Consider the following 25,592-nt stretch of genomic DNA (forward strand, 5'->3'; position numbering starts at 1 on the left):
CATGTCATTCTCTCATTGCAATTGAAATAAAATATTTTCCTCCAAAATTAAAGAGTTCTCCTCTCCCCCTCTCCCTTTATCTATCCCTCTCATTCCTTCAACCACTCTATCTCTTTTATATATAATTATCAATGAATCAACGAATAATTAAAATTAAAATTAATGAATCATCAATGTGCAACATGATATTCTTTAATTATATTAAAATTAAAATTGAAATATTAAAATTGAAACTAAAATATAACTATATATTATATTATATTATATATTATTATCTAATTTGATAACAAAATGTGTCACATGACACTCTTATTAAATTTAAGAGAAAATATTTTTCTCTAAAATTAATAAACTTCCTTTCTAAATTCTCTCATCTACCTCTCTCCCTTTTTTTTTATTTCTCTCTACCTTTCTCACTCTATATATAATTCTAATATATTTATATATTATTATCTAATTTAATAATCAAATGTGTTACATTACATTCTCTTATTCAAATTGAGAAAAAATATTTCTTCCCAAAATTAATAAACTCCCTTCTTAAATTCTCTCATATATCTCTCTCTCTCTTTTTATTTCTCTCTACTTTTCCCACTCTATATATAATTTGTAATTTATATTTATATTATTAATTTGACAAATCAAAATGTGTCATCAGATATTTTTTATTATAATTAAAATAAAATTTTTTCTTTCAAAATTAACAAGCTCCCTCTCTCAATCTTCATCTTTATCTTTCTATCTCTTTTCTCTCATTCTCTATTTTTTCTATCTTTGTATTCTACAAAAAATAAAATTAACAAAATAATATAATTCAAATAAAAATTATTATTATTATTATTATTATTATTATTATTATTATTATTATTATTATTATTATTATTATTATTATTATATACATTTTTTAGTTTTTTTATTTAATTTTAAATTTTTACTGTTTATCTTTCTAATATATATTTTTATTTTTCTTCTTTCAAATATTTATTAAATATAATTTAGAGAGAATACTAATGTTATGATTAAAAGTTAAAATCAAGATTCAATTGTTTAAAAAAAAATTGAATTAATTTTATAACTATCAATGTAATTTTTTTCATGCTAATATCTAATTATATTTTTATATACATAGAAAAAATATTATTTTAAATAGCAAGCATAAAAATTAATTATTTCTATTTGTGCAACAGACTTAACATATAATAAAAAATATACAAGTTAAATCGTTTCAAATTTTAGATAACGAATACTAAAATTAATTATTAGTAATAAATCAAACTCTTTCACCTGAAAATGATAACTAAAAATCTTATTATTGGATTTTTTATCTACGGAGATTCTGATCTTTTTAGTCGATGGAGACTTTTATCTCCTACAATCTTTTTGTAAAAATAGTTTGATTCTATAAATTTTTTGTGCTATAATCTATAATGTCAGGACAAAATCAACATAATTTTAAAAGATTTATATTCCCGTAATGTAATTATGGATAAAAATATTAGTACATTATAATTGAGTGGTAGGACATTTGTTACAGATGACTTCACCTATTTATAAGCAACATATTTAAACTTTACTGCTGCTATTTTCACAAGTACTGTATGAAAAAATAAACAACCTAAACTAGGGTTAGAAGTGAGTCGAGTTAGACCAAGTTCAAACTCGACTCATAAAAATTAAGCTTAGTTCACAGCTCGACTTATTAATAATCGAGCCTATTTCTTAAGTTCAAGCTCGCTTCACCGAAAGCTCACAAACTGGCTCGAACTCACGAGCTAACTTAAATAATAGGAACATAATCGATAATTCTATATGAGTAAATTATAACTTATATGTTTTAAGAAATATTTAAAAAGATTAATTCTATATATTGTTTATCTATGGGATAAGTATGATTTTGGTCCCCAACGTAGAGGCTGTAAATTTATTTCGTCCCTGACCTTTTTTCGCTCTAAAATGGTTCCCAAAGTTTCAGTTTGTTTTAAAATCGTCCTTCTTACCAATTTTAATTTTTTATTATCAAATTACCCTTTATTAAAAAAATTATAAAATAAAATAAATATAAAATAAATATAAAATAAAAAAAATAAAAAGAAGAAAGAGAGGGATACGAGAAGGAAGGAGGCGCAGAAGGGGGAGCGCAGAAAAGGAGGGGGAGGAGGAGGGGAGAGAGAAGGGGGACCGCCACTACACCACCGCTCCGCCGCCCTGCCGCCCTGCACCACCGCACCACCACCAGAAGAAAGAAAGGGATACAGAGAAGTGGGGAGAGAAAGAAAGGGGGCGCAGAAAAGGGGGAGGGGAGGAGGGGAGGAGGGGAGGGGGGAGGGGGGAGAGAAGGGGACCACCGCTGCACTACTGCCGTCGCACCACCGCCCCGCCGCCCTGCCGCCCTGCACCACCACCATTTCCATTTCTTCTTCTTCTTCTTCTTCTTCTTCTTCTTCTTCTTCCCACCGCCCCGCCGCCTCGCCGCCCTGCACCACCGCACCACCACCATTTCTTCTTCTTCTTCTTCCTCTTCTTCTTCTTTCTCGCCGCCACGCCGTCCTGCCTCCCTACCGCCTTGCACCAGCACCACCACCATTTCTTCTTCTTCTTCTTCTGAATTGGATTTTTTGTGAAATTTCTGGTTGTTGATTATTGTTTAAAGTGCACGTTGCTTGATTTTTCTGCTGATGATGATGATGATGACTATGATGATACTGGTGGTGGTGGTGGTTCTGGTTAAGGTAGGTTTCTGTTCTGGTGGTGGTGGTAGTGGTGAACTGGATTTGTTTGTGAAATTTTTGGATTTTGTGAAATTTGTTGTGGAATATTGTTGTTGCTGAAATTTGTTGTGGAATATTGTTGTGGATTTCTGATGATGATGATGATGACGACGACGATGATGATTTTAAAATTGGTGGTGGTGGTGGTGGGTTCTGGTGGTGGTGGTGGTTCTGTTCTGGTGGTGGTGGTGGTTGATTTTGGAGTGAAGGGAGAAGGGTATTTTCGTCCGAAGGACGATTTTAAAACAAATTGAAACTTTGGGGACCATTTTAGAGCGAAAAAAAAGTCGGGGACGAAATAAATTTTCAGCCTCTACGTTGGGGACCAAAATCATACTTATCCCTTTATCTATCAATAAATTATAAATTTTTTATTTATATCCTACATAAAAATTATATATAAAAAATAAATATAAAATTTTAAGTAATTAAGATCATTAAAAGTATTTTATATGTATATATATAATATTAAAAATATATATTAAATACATATAGAATATGTGTATTAATAATTATATATATATATATATATATATATATATATATATAATTAAGTTTGAGTCTAAAATTGAATTCATTAATTAAATAAATCGAACTTGAACTTAAATAAACTCAACTCATTAGCTCATAAATTTAGCTTATCAAACTATTAATAACTCAAACTCAAACTTACTCGTGAGCTGACTTACTTGCTTCCAGTCCTAACTTAACCTACCACATTTCACCGTTTGAGTACAAAAAATGTTACTTTATTTTCGCAGTCAGTATTGAAAATGTTTGTTCATTTTCGCTATCAGCATTAGTGAAAATGTTGCTCATTTTCGTAGTTACTAGCAACGAAAATGTCAAAAATCGTATAATGTTTGTTTTCATAATCTTAGCCTGCAAAAAAAAATGTATAAACGGATAAATTTGTGTAGTCTAATTTATTTGAGTAGCTCTTTTTATTTAAATAAAAAAACCGTGTACAACAAACATTTTTTCTTTTGTATAATATGACGTAAGCCTGATGTATTCAGGAATTTGTATATAACGTGGCATCTTCATTTGTTGACTGTACATGGTCACCACCATATCCTACCTGGCACGTACTGGACCCTCTCACCATCCAATCCCAATTCCCAGACGCCACGAAACACTCCCTCACGAAAATCAAAATTAATTAAGAATCATTATCATTTATTTTTTCATTTTATTTTATTTTTTTTTTGGAAAAAGAAAACACTGTTGCTTAGAGGAAGAAAAACGCGTTTTGTGAAAAAGAACACCGTTGAATCTTGTTTCTCTCCTCCTTCTTCTCCTTCTCCTCTCTCTCATCCCTTTTTTTTCTTTCTTGCAATTTTCCTTCAAAATCGGGATTAGGGTTTTCAGAAAAACCCTTTTCTCCCTTCTTTACTCACTCAAGGGAGAAACAAACAAAAATAAAAGAAGATTTTTGTTTTGTGTTTTGAATTCCAGTTTTGCATCTTCTTCTGTGAGATGTTTTCTTCTTCTTCTTCTTTTCGTTCCAGTTCAGTGATCAAATGGAGCACCTTCACTTCTCAGTTCCACTTTATGTTCCTCCTTTTCCTCCTCCTATTTTCGTTTCACAAAAACGACGCCGTTTCACCCTCTTCCGACAAATCCCTACTTCTCAAGCTCAAAGACTCTATCTCCGACCCCTCCGGCATGCTCTCCACGTGGATCCCCACCGCCGGCAACGACTCCGACCACTGTTCATGGCGCGGCGTACTCTGCGACTTGGCCTTGCCGCCGCGCGTAGTAGCCATCAACCTCACCGGAAACGGCCGGAGCAGCCGAAGCTTCTGCTCCGATTTCGCTCAATTCCCTCTATACGGCTTCGGAATCAGGCGGAGCTGCAACGGCAGCGGCGGCTCCCTCTTCGGAAAGCTCCCGTCGGTTATCGGCGAGCTTTCCGAGCTCAGGATCCTCTCTCTCCCCTTCAACGGCATTGACGGCGAGATTCCCGGCGAAATTTGGGGGTTGCGGAACTTGGAGGTGCTTGATCTAGAAGGGAACTTGGTGACCGGTCACCTACCGTTGCGGTTCGAAGGTTTGAAGAAGCTGAGGGTTCTGAATTTAGGGTTCAACAGAATCATTGGAGAGATACCGAGCTCAATTGTATCACTCGAGAGCTTGGAGGTTCTGAATTTGGCTGCTAATGGTTTGAATGGTTCTGTTCCTGGTTTCTTAGGGAGGCTTAGAGGGGCGTATCTGTCATTTAACGAGCTCGTCGGCGTTATCCCGGAGGAGATAGGGGACAATTGTGGGAGCCTTGAGCATCTGGATTTGTCAGGGAACTTCTTGGTCCAGGGCATTCCGGTAAATTTAGGTAACTGTACCCGGTTGAAGACTCTGCTTCTGTATTCGAATCTTTTGGTAGATGCCATTCCCAGTGAAATCGGAAAGCTTAAGAGCCTTCAAGTGTTGGATGTTTCGAGAAACACGCTCAGTGGTCCGGTGCCACGCGAGCTAGGGAACTGCTCGGAGTTGTCTGTCCTTGTGCTCTCAAACCTCTTTGATCCCACCGGAGGTGCGGCGAGGGATTCCGGGGATGATTCTTCAGCAGGGCAGCCAATTTCTGTGAACGACGAATTCAATTATTTTGAAGGTGCATTGCCTGCGGAGGTTGCACTGCTTCCAAAACTGAGATTGTTGTGGGCTCCCATGGTTAACCTGGAAAACGATTTTCCAAGAAATTGGGGCAGTTGTGACAGGTTGGAGGTGGTTAATTTGGCTCAGAATTACTTCACCGGGGAGTTCCCCAACCAACTTAGGTCCTGCAAGAAGCTGCATTTCCTTGATTTGAGCTCAAATAACTTCACTGGTGAGCTTTCTGCTGAACTTGGTGTTCCTTGTATGACTGTCTTTGATGTTAGTGGGAACATTTTGTCCGGTTCGATACCCGAGTTTGTTGGTGATATCTGTCCCCCTGTTCCTTCATATAATGGGAATCTCTTTGAATATGATGACTTGTCCCTGCCATATGCATTGTTTTTTATGTCGAATGTTAGGGATAGAACTTCCATTCTGCCATCATTAGGAGGATTTGGTCTATCTGTGTTCCATAATTTTGGGGTAAACAACTTAAGTGGCATTCGTTCTCTGCCAATAGCAACCGACCGGCTAGGGAAAGAAACTGTGTACACATTTATTGTTGGAGAAAACAAGATTTCCGGGCCGTTACCATCGAATCTGTTTGATAAATGTGACAGTGTAGATTCGCTGCTATTAAATGTCAGTTATAATAACTTGTCTGGTAAGATTCCTTCCAATGTTGGCGCAATATGCAAATCACTGAAATTTTTGGATGCATCCGGAAATCATATTTCGGGAGCAATTCCTGCCGGTTTTGGCGACGTGGTTTCTCTTGTTGCTCTTAACTTAAGTCGGAATCAATTACAAGGTCAAATTCCTTCCAGCCTTGGTCAATTGAAGGATCTAAGGTTTCTCTCTTTGGCACGCAATAATTTAAGTGGCTCGATTCCTTCAATCTTGGGGCAGTTGCACTACTTAGAAGTCTTGGACCTTTCTTCCAACTCGCTTACTGGTGAGATCCCTGAGGCTATTGTGAACATGAGAAACCTAACTGATGTGCTCCTCAACAACAACAAGCTTTCTGGCCACATACCTCCTGGTTTGGCTAGCCTCCGTACGCTCTCTGCATTTAATGTGTCTTTCAATAACTTATCTGGGTCCTTGCCATCACATAGCAGCTTAATTAAATGCAGCAGTGCTGTGGGGAATCCTCTTATACGTTCTTGTCGTGGATTTTCTCTCTCTGTGCAATCACCAGATCAACAAGGGCAAGCAACAGATAATTCTGAGAGTGCTGCACCAGAACAGGCTTCTAGCAGTAAGAGTGGGTTCAACTCCATTGAAATAGCATCCATAACTTCTGCATCAGCCATTGTTTCTGTTCTTATAGCGCTAGTGATTCTGTTCCTTTACACAAGGAAGTGGAAACCAATGTCCAGGGTTGCTGGGTCCACAAGAAAAGAAGTCATTGTCTTCACTGATATCGGGGTTCCATTGACATATGAAGATGTTGTCCGTGCCACTGGGAATTTCAATACAAGCAACTGTATTGGGAATGGAGGGTTTGGGACAACCTACAAGGCAGAGATATCACCAGGGACTTTGGTGGCAGTCAAACGCCTGGCAATTGGACGCTTTCAAGGTGCTCAACAATTCCATGCAGAGATTAAGACCCTTGCAAGGCTTCATCACCCAAATCTTGTCACACTCATCGGTTATCATGCTTGTGAGACAGAGATGTTTCTCATATACAACTATTTGCCAGGTGGCAATCTGGAAAAATTTATCCAGGAGAGGTCAACAAGAGCTGTGGATTGGAGAATTCTTCACAAGATTGCATTAGACATAGCCCGTGCACTTGCCTACCTGCATGATCAGTGTGTACCTCGAGTTCTTCATCGAGATGTCAAGCCCAGCAACATCTTGTTGGATGATGATTTCAATGCGTATCTGTCCGACTTTGGATTGGCCAGGCTTCTGGGTACTTCAGAGACCCATGCTACCACTGGTGTAGCAGGAACATTTGGTTATGTGGCTCCTGAATATGCCATGACATGCCGTGTTTCTGATAAGGCTGATGTGTATAGTTATGGTGTTGTGCTTCTAGAGCTGCTCTCAGACAAGAAAGCATTGGATCCTTCATTCTCCTCTTATGGGAATGGCTTCAACATAGTAGCATGGGCATGCATGTTACTGAGGCAAGGAAGGGCTAAGGAGTTCTTCACTGCCGGGTTGTGGGATGCAGGACCAGGAGATGATTTGGTAGAAGTCCTACACTTGGCAGTTGTGTGTACGGTGGACTCGCTCTCTACCAGACCGACGATGAAACAAGTTGTGAGACGGCTTAAACAACTTCAGCCCCCATCATGCTAGCCCCACCGCATTTTGTGAGGTTGTTCTCGTCTGACATATAGTGATTTTAGAAATTTGCCACCTTGTTAATTTGTAATTTGGCATTTGATGCTTTTCTTTTTTCTTCCTTTTTTTTTTGTGTTTTTTCTTAGGTTGAGTTCCAAATTGTATGTAACACCCCCCATTGTATATTTTATTATAGTTGTGCCCCCAATTTTCCATGCTCTTTCCTTGATTAGGTTTAGGGGGCTTGGGGAAGATTCTGCAGAAGAATGCAGATATTTGATATCCACGACATGCCATGCGATGCCATACATGCCTATGCCATATGATGTATTTCTCCAAATAAAATCATAGCATACAATCAATTTCCTCAACTTATTTCGCATCTTTGGCAGAACTAGAGTGAGGAGAAAAAGAAAAGAAAAGAAAAAGAAAAAAAACACTATTCTTTTTCCTATTGGGTGTAAATGTAAGGGAAGGCATGTGTCCCCCACATGATCCTAACAATGTCTTTGGTTCTGGTTGCATATGACAAGTTTACTGTAAGTTGTTTCTCAGGTGTATGTGTATTCTCCGGTAGAGATGCTATTATGTTTCTCATTGTTACAACAAGCAGCAATGTTGACCGGGTTTTTAGCAATTCTTGTTTCTGATGTGACTGATAAAAGTTCCTTTCACCTTTGGTAATGAGTTGGTGCCAACTGTGATTCTAGTATCCCCGGATTTTGCTCAAGGGTAGCAGAAATGGAAGATGATCGCATGAGCAATTATATATTCTAGCTTTCTTTAAAAAAAGAAAAGTGTAGTGTTTGCCCACTTGTTTGAACAGTGAGGAATAATATTAGAGAAAAAAAGTAGTTGTTAGAAGCTTGTAAATAGGCATAAATGAAATAGAATTGAGTAAGTTGCTTTAATTGGCATAGCTTGATTGACTGAATATCAAAATACTGTATTCCATTTTTCTGATCATGAGTACACACATTGTTGAGTTGAGAACTATATTTGATTTGATTTAATATGATGTACAATGGCATGTGAAAATGAAGTGTTCAGAATTTTCTTGTTGCAGTTGGGACCAAACCATACGAAATGCATTTACTAGAAAATAATTATGAAAACTCCACGGAAATTAAATCTTAAGAGGTTTTCATAATATTCATATAATAATAGATTTTAGTGGCTGCAATAGCACCTTCGAAATTCGAATTGACTGGTAAGTAGATTTAGTCAGCAGGAACTTTTCAATGTTGTGTTCTGCCCAGAGACAAAATTTAGAGGAATCTAAGATAATGGTTAATGAACTATATATAAAATCTGATTTTAGGGTATATTTGATTACGTGAGTATAAATGAGTTTACTATTTAAAATCGTATATAAAGTTCATCTTCTAATACATGTAATTTCCCATGCGCAAATACCGAAGAATATATAGTATATTGCATAAGCACTAAGCAACATGTTAGCTAATCTTGCTTAATTATGAGTACAATTCACTAACCCTATTGTACAATGACGATGTGCAAGTTATAATTAAGAAAATTTATCTTGATGAGTTTCACACTTCTCTAAATTCTCTCTTGAAGGATTTTTCGCCTTAGAGAAGGAGAATGTTGGAAAAACGTGCTTCTCCGTGTATGGTACGTAGTATACGATTACACATGTAATACAATAACATCTTTATTAATTATTTAGAAAATTCAAATTCAACATACAATACTGCAATAGAAACTGGACTTCTTACAAACCTTGAGGGATTTCTTTTTGTTATTTTCTGCCTCACAACTACAGCTTTGGACCAGTAGTACCGTAAATGACAGATGAAGTTCACATGTGATATCATTGAGTGCGTATGCTTTTTTTTTTTTTTTTTGTTCTGAATTATTATTGTGTTAAATTTAGAATAAAGTGGTAATTAGATCTTTAACAATTTTGTATTCGGACTATTTAGTCTCTAAAGTAAAAAAGTAACAATTACATTTCTCAGGCAGACGATGAATTGGTTCTTCTTTCAGTTCCTACTTTCTTCCTAACATAAAACCTAACATCGTTTTTGACGTGTACTGTTAAAGTGAATGAAGTGTCTATTAAATACCAAAGTGAAATTACCCCAAATGATAAGAAAAAATTAGATCTTTAATGTGATTTGATTTTAATCTCTCCCAAACCCTAATTGTGCAGAATCTCCAATTAATCACCTTGAAAGTGTGCTGCAATTGCAAAAATGAGGGAAGGAGTATTCGAAAACGACGTTGTCCAATTACAAAAGTGGCAGAGACGGACATATCATTTCACGTAATGGGACAACTAAGCAACTCTGTTCTGTTTTGTTTCATGGGCTGACAGAAGGATGTAATAAGTCCGACGTTTGTTATTCTGAGAAATGTAATTGTTACTTTTTTTTCCTTTACAGGCTAAATAGTCCGAATACAAAATATTCAAGGATCTAATTATCACTTTACTTTTGAATATATATGTTTGTACTTGCTTTTGAATTTATTATACATTTGTGAGATGGGGCTTTACTTGGGTTTCAGTTTAAATTTAACATTATCCTGGTTTTGGGGTGGTCAATATCGAGGGTAAAACTATTTTGGACTTTTCCTCAACTTTTGATCTCCTCATTGCAAATACATGTTTTAAAAAGAGAGACGAACATCTTATAACCTGTAAGAGTGGCATGACAATCTCTCAAATCGACTTCTTGTTGAGGAGAGTCGACCGAAAATTTTACATTAATTGTAAAATTATTCTGGGATAGAGTTTAACAACACAATATAGGATGCTTGTCATGGATTTTTGAGTTGAGAAAAAATTGAGGAAAAGACATCGTACAAAGAACCCAAGGATGAGGTGGTGGCGGATGAAAGGTGAAGAACAAAGAAGCTTCCTAAGATGGGTAGAAGAAGAGGCAAAGTGGGATGGGAACGAAAGTGCGGAGGAGATATGGAGAGAGATGACAGAAGTTATTAGAAGAACAGCAAAAGAAAGTTTTGGTGATTCCAGAGGGATAGGACCAAGAGACAAGCAGTCCTGGTGGTGGAATGCGAGGGTACAAGAAAAGATAAAGGCAAAAAGGGTGTGCTTTAAAGAGTGGTCTTTGTGTCACAATGCAGATAATTGGAAAAAATATAAGGCGGCTAAGAAAGAAACAAAAGTGGCTACAACCGAAGTAAGAATAAGAGCATATGAGGGTCTCTACCAGTCCTTAAGCACGAAATAAGGAGAAAAAAGCATATATAGAATCACAAAGAGTCGTGAAAGAAGGACGAGAGACTTGGATCAGGTTAAGTACATAAAGGATAAAGACGAGGAGATGTTGGCTCAATAGGAGAATATCAATGAAAGGTGGAAGATCTACTTCTACGAGTTATTTAATGAAGGACAGAAGACTCTTCCGAGCCTTGGTTGTAAGGCCCACATCGGTTGGAGAGGGGAACGAAGCATGCCTTATAAGGGTGTGGATACCTCTCCCTAGCATGACGCGTTTTGACGAGTGAGTGTGGGGGGCTTTGGCCATCATCCCTATCGTCAAAGACAAAACCGTGAGGCCTTGTGTGCCAAAGCGGACAATATCGTGCTAGCGGGTGGTCTGGGTTGTTACAGATGGTATCAGAGCCAGAACCCGGATCGATGTGCCAGCGAGGGCGTTGGGATCCCTTAGGGGGGTGGATTGTAAGGCCCACATCGGTTGGAGAGGGGAACGAAGCATGCCTTATAAGGGTGTGGATACCTCTCCCTAGCATGACGCGTTTTTACGAGTGAGTGTGGGGGGCTTTAGCCATCATCCCTATCGTCAAAGGCAAAACCGTGAGGCCTTGTGTGCCAAAGCGGACAATATCGTGCTAGCGGGTGGTCTGAGCTGTTACATTGGTCGGTTATGCACGAGGGAAGAAGATCAAAACTTCGACTACTATCGAAGGATTCGAGACTTCAAAGTAAAAGAGGCTCTAAAGTTGATGAAAAATAGCAGGATAGTAGGACCCGATAATATCCTGATTGAAGTTTGGAAGGGTCTTGGAGAGAAAGGCGTCAGTTGGTTAACCAAGCTTTTTAATAAGATTTTAAGATCTAAGAAGATGCTGGATGAGTGCAAAAAGAGTACATTGGTACCTATCTACAAGAATAAAGGGGATATACAAAGTTCTGAAAACTATAGAGGGATCAAGCTCATGAGCCATACCATGAAGTTATGAGAAAGGGTGATAGAACGGAGACTGAGACAAGAGACACAAGCAACAGAGAACCAATTTAGTTTTATGCCAGACAGATCCACCACTGAAGCGATATACATGTTAAGAAGGATGATGGAGAGGTATCGTAGTAATAAAAAGGATCTACATATAGTGTTCATTGATTTGAAAAAAGTGTATGATAGGGTGCCAAGGGAGGTCTTATGGAAGGTTTTAGAAAAGAAGAGTGTAAGGATCGCATATATTCATGCAACTAAAGACATGTATGATGGGGCTACAACTAGTGTGAAGACTTAAGGTGGTGTGACAGAGGAATTTCTATTGGTATAGGATTACACCAGGGATCATCCTTAAGTCTATACATTTTCACATTAGTCTTGGAAATACTCACAGAGCATATCCAAGAGCCTGTACCATGGTGCATGCTTTTTGCCGATGATATCGTCCTTATGTGAAAGTCAAAGGAAGATCTAAATAAGAAGTTGGAGTTATGGAGAGAAGCTTTAGAAGTGTACGGTCTGCGCATAAGCCGTAACAAGATGGAATATATGGAATGTAAGTTCGGCGTGCGAAGGAAAAATCCTCATATAAAGGTGAAGATTGGAGATAACATCCTACGAAAAGTTAAGAGTTTTAAGTATCTTGGGTGCATCATACAGGATAATGGAGGGATTGAACAGGATGTAAATCATAGGATCCAAGCAGGTTGGTCAACATGGCTGAGTGCGTCTGATTTTATATGTGACAAAAAAGTGCCTTTAAAACTTAAAGGTAAATTCTATCGCACTGCTATCAGATCGGCTATGCTTTATGGTACAAAGTGTTGGGCAACCAAAGGGAAACACGAACATAAGCTAAGTGTGGCAGAGATGAAGATGTTGAGATGGATGAGTGGTCATACACAATTGGATAGAATAAGGAATGAAGATATAAGAGAGAGAGTTGGAGTAGCATCTATTGAGGAAAAGATGGTAGAACCGCATCTCAAGTGGTTCGGACATGTGAGAAGAAGACCGTCAGAACATCCAGTCAGGAGGGTGGATGAGATGAAAGATGGACAAGTGGTGAAAGACAGAAGAAGACCTAAGAAGACCATCCATGAGGTGGTCAAACGAGATCTACATGTAAACATCTCTCTATAGACATGACACATGATAGAGCTCAATGGCGTCGTTCGATTCATGTAGCCGACCCCATCTAGTGGGACAAGGCTTTGTTGTTGTTGTTGTTGTTGTTGTATTATCTTGGGCTTCAGCTCCTGTTTAAACTGAATACAAAAAAATCTAAGAATCTGGGTAAAAAATCCAAAAACTAAAGCCCATAGATAAATAAGTGAATGTCGTTGACCCAAAAATAATTAAAAAGTAGGGGTGTTATCGGTCTGGTTTGGTTTGGTTTTAGACCAAAAATCAACCGAACCGATCTGTTCAGTTCCCTAATAGCATCAACCAATCGGTTTACTATTTTTGCAACAATCGGACCGAGCCAAATCGAACCAAACCAAAAATAGTTTGGTTCGGTCGGTTTTTTTTGTTTTAAATCTTAATTAACAGAACATTAATCACAGTCAAATGAGGATTAAAATAATTAATAAATTGAAAATTCTGACCTCTGAAGAAGAAGTTGAGTTGCAAGAGAGGGCTCAAACTTCTGCTATTGTTCGGCGCTAACGAGGAGAGGGCTGCTCGGTGACCACCAGTTGTGATGGCTCGAAAAGATGCGGCTGTTTGGAGATGGCATGGGGTTCTTGGTGACGGTGCGGGCTTCTTAGCAACGGAAAGGAGCTTGGTGACAGTGCGGGCTTCTTGGCGATGGAGAGGGCTGCTCGGTTTACGAATGCGCCACCTCCGTGGATTGCGTGAGAATAGAGAAGGATGGAGCGGAAGGAGAAAAGCGCCGCAGATAGAGGAGGAGGGATTGAGGGAAGGTGGTGGTACAGTCTACGACTCTACAGATGGAGGGGGCCGGGGGAGGGAGGCGCTATGGAGGGAGGGAGGAAGGCGCTACAATTTGAGATTCAGAAGAAAGACGAGGGAGGGAGGCGCTGCGTGTGCGAGTGAGCATTCACTTAAGATTAGGGGGTTTTGTTGTTAGGTTAAAGGATAAAACAATAAAAGCATTTGACATTGCATGTTAATCTTCGATTCGGTTTGGTTCGGTTCGGTTTTTTTTCTATTGAACCAACCGAAAACCAAACCAAATTGATCGGTTTTATTAGAAAAAACCATTTTTTCGGTTTTTAAATTGATTATTGTAAATTTTTGTTTAATTTTACGCTAAATTTCGGTCCGGTTCGATAACTTACGCCCCTATTAAAAAGAAGGGGAGTGTTAGGTAAACAATGACCATCTTGAACAACATGAACAACCACCAATCAAATAAAAATACACTACATCCTAATTTAATGCTACTAATTAAATTTAAGATTAATTTACTCTTTTAACCCTATTAATTCACATTGTTCAAAAATGTTAGTTACTTATACTTTTTCTAAAAAGAATAGTAAACGGCAGATGGTTGTTGTCGTTTATGCCAAAAAAAACTATTGTTGTCAAGAATGTTGAATTGTTGACCAAATAAAAATCTGCGTACACTAATTTGATAATTATTTTGGCCACAATAATTCATTCAAATCAAATTAACCATATTACATGTGACTCGACATGGTACGCAAAACTCTGAAACTCAATAAAACCAATGGTGTTTAATGTTCTTTAACATGGCTTCCTGGTGGATATAATATAGTTTTTCGTTGGATATAGTATGAAGAGTGGCATAATAGGAGTTGATATTGGAAGAAAAATAACTATATTGATATAGAACATACAAAAGTACAAAACCATCCAATCTCATCATACATAGCTCTTCAGTCATCCCATCTTAAAAAAAAAAATACAAAAATATACATTGCTTACATTTCATAAGTGCTGATATGATTGCAGTACCTAGCTTATTTCTGTTTGAATAAAAGATACAAATACTATAGTTTTCTCAAACAAAAAGATAGCATTAAAAGGTTTCAATTTGTTGGTGAAAAAGAGCAGCAAAAGTCTCCATGTGATTTTGGGTGAGAGCCAAACCAATCTCAATTCCACCATCGACATTCCTACCTTCAGAAAGAGAAAACGAAGCTGTCTTATTAACAGAAGCAACATCAACTCTTATAGGCTTTCCAAATCCAAAATCAACCCCATAAACCCCAAACCATGGCGAACCCGAAGGTGAGTACAATCTACTCCCTTCTCCAACAACAGATTGAACCATTAACATGTAATTTTCTGCCCCATTTAACACCCCATTATCATTATTCTCCAAATCATACAACACCTCTGTTATCATCTTCAGAGCATTTATGAACCCATCACTCCCTTCTATCCTCTCTTTCTCTACCGATATCAACGGAATCGCCACGCAGTTTCCAAAATATGTTGGCCCCAATGGAGGTTCCAAACGGGATCTACAATCCACGTTGAATAAAAATGCAACTTTCTTGGACTCTTGTTGCTCTGCTTTCACCAGGCAATGCAACAAATAAGCACTAGTGACCGCAAAAGTTGAAACCTTGGTTTCCAAGTTACTGCTTTTTGCATGTTTCTTGAGCTTTTGAATTTGTGAAGTCTTCAATTCAAACACCCCTTTAACTACATCGGTTCTTGCTTCCGTGGCTGCTTCCAAGATCTTAAGACTCCTATTGTTTTCTCCACCGAAGTTCAACCATGTCTTCGCGAACAACTCGGCGATTCGCTTTGGGTCCTTTACGGCCGATCTGTCAAAGAACGGTGTTAGATTCTCGGGAAGTGACATCGATGGCGTATGTGAGATCTGGGAGCACGTATAGGCCCATGCTTTCATGAACATGGTTGAGCAGTTTCCATCGAAAGCGGCATGGTGAGTAGTTATTCCGATGCAAAAGCCGGAGTTCGGGAACAAGGTTACTTGCAATGCAAGCAAAGAAGCTCTGTGATCTGAGATACTCAAGCGAGGTACTAATTGTTGGAACTTGGAAACTTGGCAAAGATTGGAACAAAGGTGGTTGAAATCTTCGTTGGATTCGGATACGATGAGAGGAACGGAATCTTGACCGGGGACGTAGGTGATGGCAGGAATCAGAGAATGTTGCGGCCAAGTGATGTTACCGGCGAGGGGGAAGAAGTGTTGAAGAGTGAGTTGAAGGGAGTGTTTGAGATTGGGAAGAAGAGAGTCAAAGAATGAAGATGTTGGGTTTGGGAATTCGTAGAAGTAAAGACGCTCTGTGGAGGGAAGCCTTAGCCATAGCAGGTCGAAGAAGGTTAAGGGAAGGGTGGTGGTTGTGGTGGTGGTGGTTCCTTGTGGCGGCGCAACTTTGTAAACTTCATGGACTTTGAAGAATGCTGGAGTAGATTCCGCCATCACGTGCGCGAGAGCGTGTTAGAAGAAAGAATGGGGAATTAATTGTTAATTGGTTTTTGAAGGTTGGCTTGGTATCCTCCTTCCTTGCTATTTATAAACAAAAATCTATAAGTAGGGCCGGGCAACTTTTGTGTTTTCTGGCAACGTTTAACCATCAAATCAAAAGTGAGTGATCTCTTATCATTCGACATAATCTCACACCATTAAAAATATTATTGATGGCTAATTAATAGTTACAAAATACTAAAATTGATGACCCCTAACATTCTTTAACAAAAATATTAAAAAAAATAATTTTAAAAAATTATCTCTCTAATACTGGTGCCTATTTAAAAAAAAAAGAATTTATATTGGAGTACATTTTTTCTCTATAAATAAGAGAAGCAAAGAATAAAGAAAAAATTTTAATTCAATATTATAAATCTCACTAAAATTTTGCAAAATTCCAGTCATATTAACGTTATAAACAATTATAAAATACAAATGCATGTGAATATTAGATGTCAAATTTTTTATTTATCTTTTTTTATTTATCTTTTTATTTATCTTTTTTGAAGCAGATGAAGTCATTATCATCATGAAGCATCAAGGGTCAGAAATCCATCTTGGAGAGCAAGCCAAGGATGGAGAGCTCGAATTGATGAAGGGTGATGATCAAGAAAGGACCTGAGGTAATTGCATGTTGGGTTTTACATTGTTATCTCTCTCCTCTCTATGTGGCCGAACCGGTTCTGTCTGTTGAAGGAGGAAGAAGTTGGTTCGGTTTTGGCTTCAATAAGTGGAGGCTCCCCTCTTCTATAATAAGAGTGGACAGCCACTGTTTGAAGCAAGGAGAAAGTTTAAAAGTGCAAGGCATAGAATTTTCAGAGCTACCTGAGCTAACAGTTTTCTCTTCTCCTTCAATGTATTCTGTTTTATATTTTTCTGTTTAATTTTGTCATGTCTTGAGTCTCATGGAAAAAGGCAAACAAGTGAGGTTTGTATGAAAAAGCCATAGAGCAGAAAAAGGCAGAGAGTGCAAAATTAAAAGAAAAAGCCATAGATGTCTTAGAGTTCCTTTGTTCATCTATGTTGTGTTTCATGATTCTGTGGGAATCCCCTTGTAAGTTGGGTTAGCACTTTACAGTTTGTAATCAGGTTGATTATAGTGAAATTTCATCATTGTTGTGATGGAGACTGGATGTAGGCTGCACTGCACTTAGCAGCTGAACCAGGATATATCGGGGTGTGATCTTTCTTCTCTCCTACTCCATTTCTGTTTTCTACTGCACAGGAGCAAAAACTAAAATGTCTCGTGCCAAGTGACGAGACAATACAAAAAGTCTCGTGGCAAGTGACGAGACAAAACAAAAAGTCTCGTGTCCAGAGACGAGCCAAATCAGAAAGGTCTCCTCTGAGTTCAGCAAGTATTAAGCAACAAAAAGGGGACTAAGATTCAACCCCCCTTCTCTTAGCCACTGAAACCATCAATTGGTATCAGAGCTTGGTCTCAAAGAGATCAAGCTTTGCAGCTTGGAGCAAAGATCCTTATGGCGGAAAACAGTGGCGCAAATGTGGTGTCCTATAATCTGACTGAAGGTCAATCAAGCAATAGACCCCCTCTTTTCAATGGGAAAATTATACCTATTGGAAGGAGAGGATGAAGATATTTGTGCAAGCAGTGGATTACAGATTGTGGAAAATCATCCTGGAAGGACCTCAATATCCAACTGTTACAAGTGCCGAAGGAGTTTTTTCTCTCAAACCAGAAGCAAGATGGACCGAGAAAGATAGGAAGAAGGTGGAGTTAAATGCCAAGGCAGTAAACCTGCTTAATTGTGCTATCAGCTTCGAGGAATACCGACGGGTATCAAGATGCACAACGGCAAAGGAAATCTGGGACAAATTGCAAATCACCCATGAAGGAACCACCATTGTAAAGAAGACTCGAACAGACATGTTGAATAGAGAGTATGAAATGTTTGCAATGAAGGAAGGAGAGTCCATTGATGAACTATTTGAACGGTTCAATGCTATCATTGTTGGCTTAGATGCTCTGGGAATTACACATTCTGATTCTGTGCTAGTGAGAAGAGTGTTGAGATGTCTCACAAAAGAGTGGGAAACTAAAGCTTTAATTATTTCTGAGAGCAGTAGCTTAGACTCCATAACACTTGATGATTTGAGAGGAAATCTTCTTGCTTTTGAAAATACCTATTTGAAAAAAGATACAAAAAAGAAAGGAATTGCATTTTTTTCTGTGACTAACCCTCTGGATGATGAATCCAGTGATAACTCTTCTGAAAATGAGTTTGTGTTATTTGCAAAAAAATTCAGGAAAATGGCTAAGCTCAAAGGCAAAGGCAGCAGCACAAGGAGAATGAAGAAAGATCTTAGCAAAGTAACTTGCTACAATTGTAAAGAATTGGGGCATTTCAAATCTGATTGTCTCAAACTGAAGAAGGAGGAAAAGCCGAAAAGAGGAAAGAAGAAAGGACTGATGGCCACATGGAAAGACTTGGAGAATGACTCTGATGGTGATGATGAAGAAACCGAGACCAAGTCACAAACATGTCTCATGGCAGACCACATAGATCAGGTAGTCTTTCATAACCCTAACACTGAAGATCTTCATCTTATGATAGACCACCTTTCTGAAAAAATAAGATATTTTGCCGAAAACAGTTTTCTAAAAGAAAAAGTGAGAGAGGCCGAAACTGCTTGTGATCTTGTTGAAGAAAATAAGCAGTTAAGAGCCCAAGTTAGGAGCTGTGAAAGTAACCATTGTGTTCTTGCATATGTGGATTGTTTTAAGCAAAATGAAGAGTTGCTTAAAGAGGTTAAAAGACTTAAGGAAGACTTAGCCAAGTTCACCCAAAGTTCCGAAAGTCTGAATCACATCTTGGCTAGTCAAAAACCTCTTTATGACAAGGCTGGGTTGGGGTTCTATAAATCTGAAAAATCACATTTTGAAAATATTGCTTCATCTTCAAATGATACAAGATTTCAAGATCCCACCTAATTTAACAAAATAGCAACTCCAAGGTTTTGTAGACTATGCAATCGGAATGGACATTTTCCCATTCAATGCTTTTTCGGTGAAAGAATGGTTGGTGACAAGGTTTATAAAATTGTTTTTGATTACAATGGCTTAGGACATAGAAGATGGTTTAACGTTAAAGGATCCAAAAAGATTTGGATACCTAAGGTTACTTGAGCTTGTTTTGTAGGTGTGCCTAGCATCCAAAAGGAAGGAAAATATGTGGTATATGGACAGCGGATGCTCTAGACATATGACCGGAAAGGCAACCTTCTTCATAAAGCTTGATGACTATGATGGAGGACTTGTCACTTTCGGTGATGATGCAAAAGGAAAAATTGTGGCTGTTGGGAAAGTTGGTAAAAACTTTTCTTCTTGTATAAATGATGTTCTCCTTGTACATGGCTTGAAACATAATTTGCTTAGTGTTAGTCAACTTTGTGATTTGGGTTTTGAAGTTATCTTTAAGAAATTTGTTTGTTTAGTTGTGTGTGAGAAAACTGGGGATGTTCTTCTTGAAGCTAAAAGATGTAATAATGTGTATGGATTAACTCTTGAGGATTTAAAGGAACAAAATGTAACATGCTTTACATCTTTTGAATCTGAAAAATGGCTTTGGCATAGAAAGTTGGGACATGCTAGCATGTATCAAATTTCTAAGCTAGTCAAAAGAAATTTGGTTAGAGGAATCCCAAACATCAAGTTTGATAAGGATCTTACTTGTGACGCTTGTCAATTAGGCAAACAAGTAAAATCCTCTTTTAAATCAAAAGATGGAATCTCAACCAAAAGGCCATTGGAAATGTTACATATTGATCTTTTTGGTCCTACTAGAACTTAAAATTTAGGAGGTAAAAATTATGGTCTTGTGGTGGTAGATGATTACTCTAGATTTGGTTGGGTACTTTTTCTTGCTTATAAGAACGATGCCTTTCATGCTTTTTCCACCCTTTGTAAGAAAATTCAAAATGAAAAGGATTTGAAAATTGCCCATTTGAGAATTGATCATGGAAGAGAATTTGAAAATCAAGATTTTGAAAAATTCTGTGATGACTTAGGGATTTCTCATAATTTTTCATGTCCTAGAATACCCCAACAAAATGAGGTGGTTGAAAGAAGGAATAGAAGCCTTCAAGAAATGACTAGGGCTATGTTATGTGAGAGTGAAATTCCTAAATTCTTATGGGCTGAGGCTGTGAACACAGCATGCTATATTTTGAATAGAACAATCATTAGAAAAGGGTTAAAGAAAACACCATATGAGCTATGGAAAGGAACCCCTCCAAATCTCAAGTACTTTCATATTTTTGGATGCAAATGTTTTGTGCTTAATAATAAAGAAAATCTTGGAAAGTTTGATCCAAAATCTTATGAAGGAATGTTTGTTGGATATTCCACCACAAGCAAGGCCTATAGAGTTTATCTCAAGGAGCATAGGACAATAGAGGAATCCATACATGTTACTTTTTGTGATTCTAACTTAATTCCCAGTACTGTGATAGATAATGATTCAGATGATGAAGGAGCTGGAACAAGCAAAGAAAATCCCAAATCTGTCCAGAATGAAGAATCTGTCAGTCCAGTTTTGTCTCGTCAGATTGGAGGAGACACTTCCATTTTATCTCCTGAGCAGACACGAGCAACTGAAACAGTGAGACCACCAGAAGTTCATCAAAGCTCTACACCTGTCCGAAAGCCTAGAGAGTGGAAGTCAATGAGGGGTTATCCTCATGACTTCATCATTGGTGATCCCTCTCATGGTGTAACAACAAGATCCTCCACCAAAAGGCAAACCGAACCTAGCAACTTTGCTTTCTTGTCACAAATGGAGCCCAACAATGTCAAACAAGCTCTTGAAGATCCATCATGGGTCAAGGCCATGCAAGAGGAGCTAGCTCAATTTGACAAGAATGAGGTTTGGACATTAGTACCTTATTTGGATGGTATGAAGGTAACGGGTACTAAGTGGGTATTTAAAAATAAACTTGGTGAGGATGGACAAGTTGTTCGTAACAAGGCTAGATTAGTGGCCCAAGGTTACGATCAAGAAGAGGGTATAGATTTTGATGAGTCTTTTGCTTTGGTAGCTAGAATGGAAGCAATTCGGTAGCTTCTTGCCTATGCCGCCCATAAAGGTTTCAAAATGTTTCAAATGGATGTTAAATGTGCTTTCCTTAATGGATTTATTGATAGAGAAGTGTATGTGGCACAACCCCCCGGTTTTGAACATAAAGAGTTTCCAAATCATGTCTTCAAATTAACTAAGGCTCTTTACGGTCTTAGACAAGCTCCAAGAGCTTGGTATGAAAGGCTTAGTGCCTTCTTGTTGGAAAATAAATTTCAAAGGGGTACCACCGACACTACTCTATTCATTAAAGCATCTAATGATGACATACTTCTTGTTCAAGTTTATGTTGATGACATTATATTTGGTTCGGCCAACATTTCCTTGTGTGAAGAGTTTGGAAAACTCATGACTAGTGAGTTTGAAATGAGTTTAATGGGAGAGCTTACTTTCTTTCTTGGCCTCCAAATTAAACAAACTCCTAGTGGTACTTTTATCTACCAAGAAAAATATGCAAAAGAACTTATTAAAAGGTTTGGCCTAGAAAATTCCAAAGCAATGGGTACACCAATGCATCCCAACACAAAACTTGAAAAGGATGATGATGGTCAAGATGTAGATGAAACAAGGTATAGGAGAATGATAGGTTCACTCATGTACCTTACCTCCTCTAGACCAGATATTGTTCAAAGCGTGGGTGTATGCTCAAGATTTCAATCTCACCCAAAAGAATCCCATCTTACGGCTGTTAAACGCATCATTAGATACATTAAGAGAACTTATGATTATGGCTTATGGTATCCTAAATCTGATGAATTTTGTGCAGTAGGGTTTTGTGATGCAGATTATGCGGGAGATGGAGTGGATAGAAGAAGCACGTCCGGAATGTGTTGCTTCCTTGGAAGCTCACTCAATATGTGGTCAAGCAAGAAACAAGCCACAGTGGCTTTATCCACCGCTGAAGCAGAATACATTTCCGCATCTGCATGTTGCACTCAATTAATTTGGTTAAAAACACAATTAGAAGATTACAAATTAAAAATCAATAGTATACCCTCATTTTGTGATAATATGAGTGCTATAAACATTTCAAAAAAATTCTGTTTTGCACTCAAGAACAAAGCACATTGAAATTAAATATCATTTCATTAGAGAACATGTGCAAAAGGGAACTATTGATATTCAATTTGTAAAATCTGAAGACCAAATTGCTGATATTTTTACAAAACCCCTCTGTGAAGACAGATTCTGTACCTTGAAAAAAAGTTTGGGAATGTTTGATTTAAGCTTCATTGAAAATTTGTGAATATTTGACTTTGCTCAGTTTTTGCTCGTAGGTTTGGACGAGAAACAATAAATGGCATAATGGAAGAGCTGTGGTCAAGGGAGAGGCAATGCAAAATTCAAATTTTATGGGCCCCACAAAAATTCCTTGACCCCACCATGACAGTCTTGTTAGTTTCATTTCTTTTGAAAAATTAAATCAACAAAATCCCTTGGTTGTCTCATCAAATCTTGTTGGAAGAAGCATGTTGTCAAATCAAATCTTTTCCTCCAACTAATCCCTTGATTTAGGAAAATTTCTTTTCAGTTTTTTGAAACCCCCTTGGATAATAACCGCTCTCTTAATGGGTAATAACTTCTCTCATTCTCTTTCCAATTAAGCATTTAATGCTTCTCTAACCTCCCATCACTCACCTCACTATTCGCCCACCTTTTCCTCTCCAACTTCCATCTCCATTGATCTTCTTCATTATGAAAAAGAAAACAGCCCCAAAGAAGAGTGAGAGAATTCGCCAATCTCAAAAACCTTCTACACCCCAATCACATACCCACATTCACATCCGTTCCACCTCCTCCTCTTCTCTTTCACCCCCTCCAAGCGAACCGAGACTATGAGGCGCAAAGTTATCGCTCAAAAATCTTCTGGAAGAAGGAAGAGCGAGAAGGCGAAGGAGCCCAGCATTGAAGAAGAAGTAGAGGAGTCTCATACCTCACCTTCTCCATCATCGCCGAAAAGAACCACCCCACATGCATCTGGAAAGAGTTCCAAGAAGACGAAGGGTTTCGAGTTCCATGAGACCAGAGAACCTACGAACCTTGGGTCAATGGAGTTCAAGAACAAGTTCCACAAACCACATTCACATTTCGATCCTTCCAGGTTCTCTACGTGTGCTGCTTTTGAATTCCACAATGAAGTCCTGGAGAAACGGCATTTGTGTCTCTCTTACCTAGTGAATTTAAAATCTCTGGCCTCCAAAGGAATTGATTTACAACCCATGTTTGAAGGTTTAAAATGGTCACCTCTGCTTCATATTCATAAAATGGTGTACCCAGGACTGGTCAGACAGTTCTATGCAAATCTAAGGTTTATTGATGGTAACCTTCATTCTTATGTGAAACGGGTTCAGATCATCCTGGATTCTGAAACCATCTCTTCTGTCCTTGGATACATTGATGAAGGGCCAAAGGTTTATATGAGTGATAAATGGGACTCACATGTAGGAGTTACATACAAGCAGGTGATTCATCAAATCTGTGAAAATTTGTCTGGCCTAGATGGAACTGTTCCGACTCATAAGGCTTTGGGTCCAACTAACTCTCTGCTGCACCGCATCATAACTCATATTCTCACTCCTCAAAGTGGTTCTCACAACAGGATAACCGTATCTGATTGTCTCATAATATTTGCTTTAGTTACTTCAACTTCTATTTCATTTAGCTATATTATGATTCGTCACATGTGGGAGTCTGTGAAAAGTACAAAAAAGGCCAATCTACCTTATGGAATGTTTCTTACATGCATTTTTTAGTACTTTAAGGTAGATTTAACCAATGAGGATGTAGAGAACCGGGTTTCCATGATCAGAGCAGGCAGAGCTGCAAAAAGGGGAAAGAAATCAATAGCATCTGATGATGACCTTGAAGGCCGCCCAGAATCCTCAAAGACGACTGGTTCCCTCAGAGAAATTCTCACAGAATTCACCAATATGTCCGATCTCATGGTTCAATTTCACAAGTCTGCTCGCAAACTTGCTTATGAGAATGAATTGGCATGGAAGAAATGCCAAAAGAGGGTCAGTCTAATGTTGGAAAGTCTTGAAAAAGAAGCTGGCAGTGATGGCGTCGAGGAGGAACCTGACTTTAATCTTTTTGATGATTAACTCTCTGGTTACTATTTGATATTGGCACAATTTGGCTCAATTAGTTCCTTTGTTTTTTGTTAGGGTTGCAATTGACAATAGCTACCTAGGTGATACTTTGATGACACCGTTTGGTTATGTTTTGGACTGTTATATGGCATATTCTGTTTTCTATAACAATGTTTTGTGCAGGTGCCCCCATGATGACAAAAGGGGGAGGAAATTTAGGTTCCAAAATTGAAATTGGAACGAAACAGGGGCTGGAAAAACAGGGGAACAGGGGATGAAATTTTCAAACCAAAATTTAGGTTTCATAACTGTTTTGAAAATTTCATCCCCTGTTCCCCTGTTTTTCCAGCCCCTGTTTCGTTCCAATTTCAATTTTTGAACCTAAATTTCCTCCCCCTTTTGTCATCATGGGGGCACCTGCACAAAATATTGTTATAGAAAATAGAATATGCCATATAACAGTCCAAAACATAATCAAACGGTGTCATCAAAGTATCACCTAGGTAGCTATTGTCAATTGCAACCCTAACAAAAAACAAAGGAACTAATTGAGCCAAATTGTGCCAATATCAAATAGTAACCAGAGAGTTAATCATCAAAAAGATTAAAGTCAGGTTCCTCCTCGACGCCATCACTGCCAACTTCTTTTTCAAGACTTTCCAACATTAGACTGACCCTCTCTTGGCATTTCTTCCATGCCAATTCATTCTCATAAGCAAGTTTGCGAGCAGACTTGTGAAATTGAACCATGAGATCGGACATATTGGTGTATTCTGTGAGAATTTCTCTGAGGGAACCAGTCGTCTTTGAGGATTCTGGGCGGCCTTCAAAGTCATCATCAGATGCTATTGATTTCTTTCCCCTTTTTGCAGCTCTGCCTGCTCTGATCATGGAAACCCGGTTCTCTACATCCTCATTGGTTAAATCTACCTTAAAGTACTCAAAAATGCATGTAAGAAATATTCCATAAGGTAGATTGGCCTTTTTTGTACTTTTCACAGACTCCCACATGTGACGAATCATAATATAGCTAAATGAAATAGAAGTTGAAGTAACTAAAGCAAATATTATGAGACAATCAGATACGGTTACCCTGTTGTGAGAACCACTTTGAG

The 25,592-nt window shown here is 38.1% G+C and overlaps 2 protein-coding genes across 2 annotated transcripts; one reads left to right on the forward strand and one right to left on the reverse strand.

Annotated features, from left to right (window-relative positions):
* Positions 1-3,945: 3,945 nt before the first annotated feature.
* Positions 3,946-8,702, forward strand: LOC112784124 (LRR receptor-like serine/threonine-protein kinase RPK2). The gene has a single exon (XM_025827243.3). The coding sequence runs from the start codon at positions 4,248-4,250 to the stop codon at positions 7,677-7,679; it is 3,432 nt and encodes a 1,143-aa protein (XP_025683028.1). The 5' UTR covers positions 3,946-4,247; the 3' UTR covers positions 7,680-8,702.
* Positions 8,703-14,643: 5,941 nt separating this feature from the next.
* Positions 14,644-17,047, reverse strand: LOC112786683 (phenolic glucoside malonyltransferase 1-like). The gene has a single exon (XM_025830053.3). The coding sequence runs from the start codon at positions 16,239-16,241 to the stop codon at positions 14,862-14,864; it is 1,380 nt and encodes a 459-aa protein (XP_025685838.1). The 5' UTR covers positions 16,242-17,047; the 3' UTR covers positions 14,644-14,861.
* Between the last annotated feature and the right edge of the window lie 8,545 nt (positions 17,048-25,592).

This window comes from Arachis hypogaea, chromosome 20 (assembly GCF_003086295.3).
Source record: "Arachis hypogaea cultivar Tifrunner chromosome 20, arahy.Tifrunner.gnm2.J5K5, whole genome shotgun sequence".
NCBI classification, from domain to species: domain Eukaryota; kingdom Viridiplantae; phylum Streptophyta; class Magnoliopsida; order Fabales; family Fabaceae; genus Arachis; species Arachis hypogaea.

Coding starts and splice junctions, on each gene's coding strand:
- LOC112786683 (XM_025830053.3), bottom strand. CDS start 16,241: ATGGCGGAATCTACTCCAGCATTCTTCAAAGTCCATGAAGTTTACAAA.
- LOC112784124 (XM_025827243.3), top strand. CDS start 4,248: ATGTTTTCTTCTTCTTCTTCTTTTCGTTCCAGTTCAGTGATCAAATGG.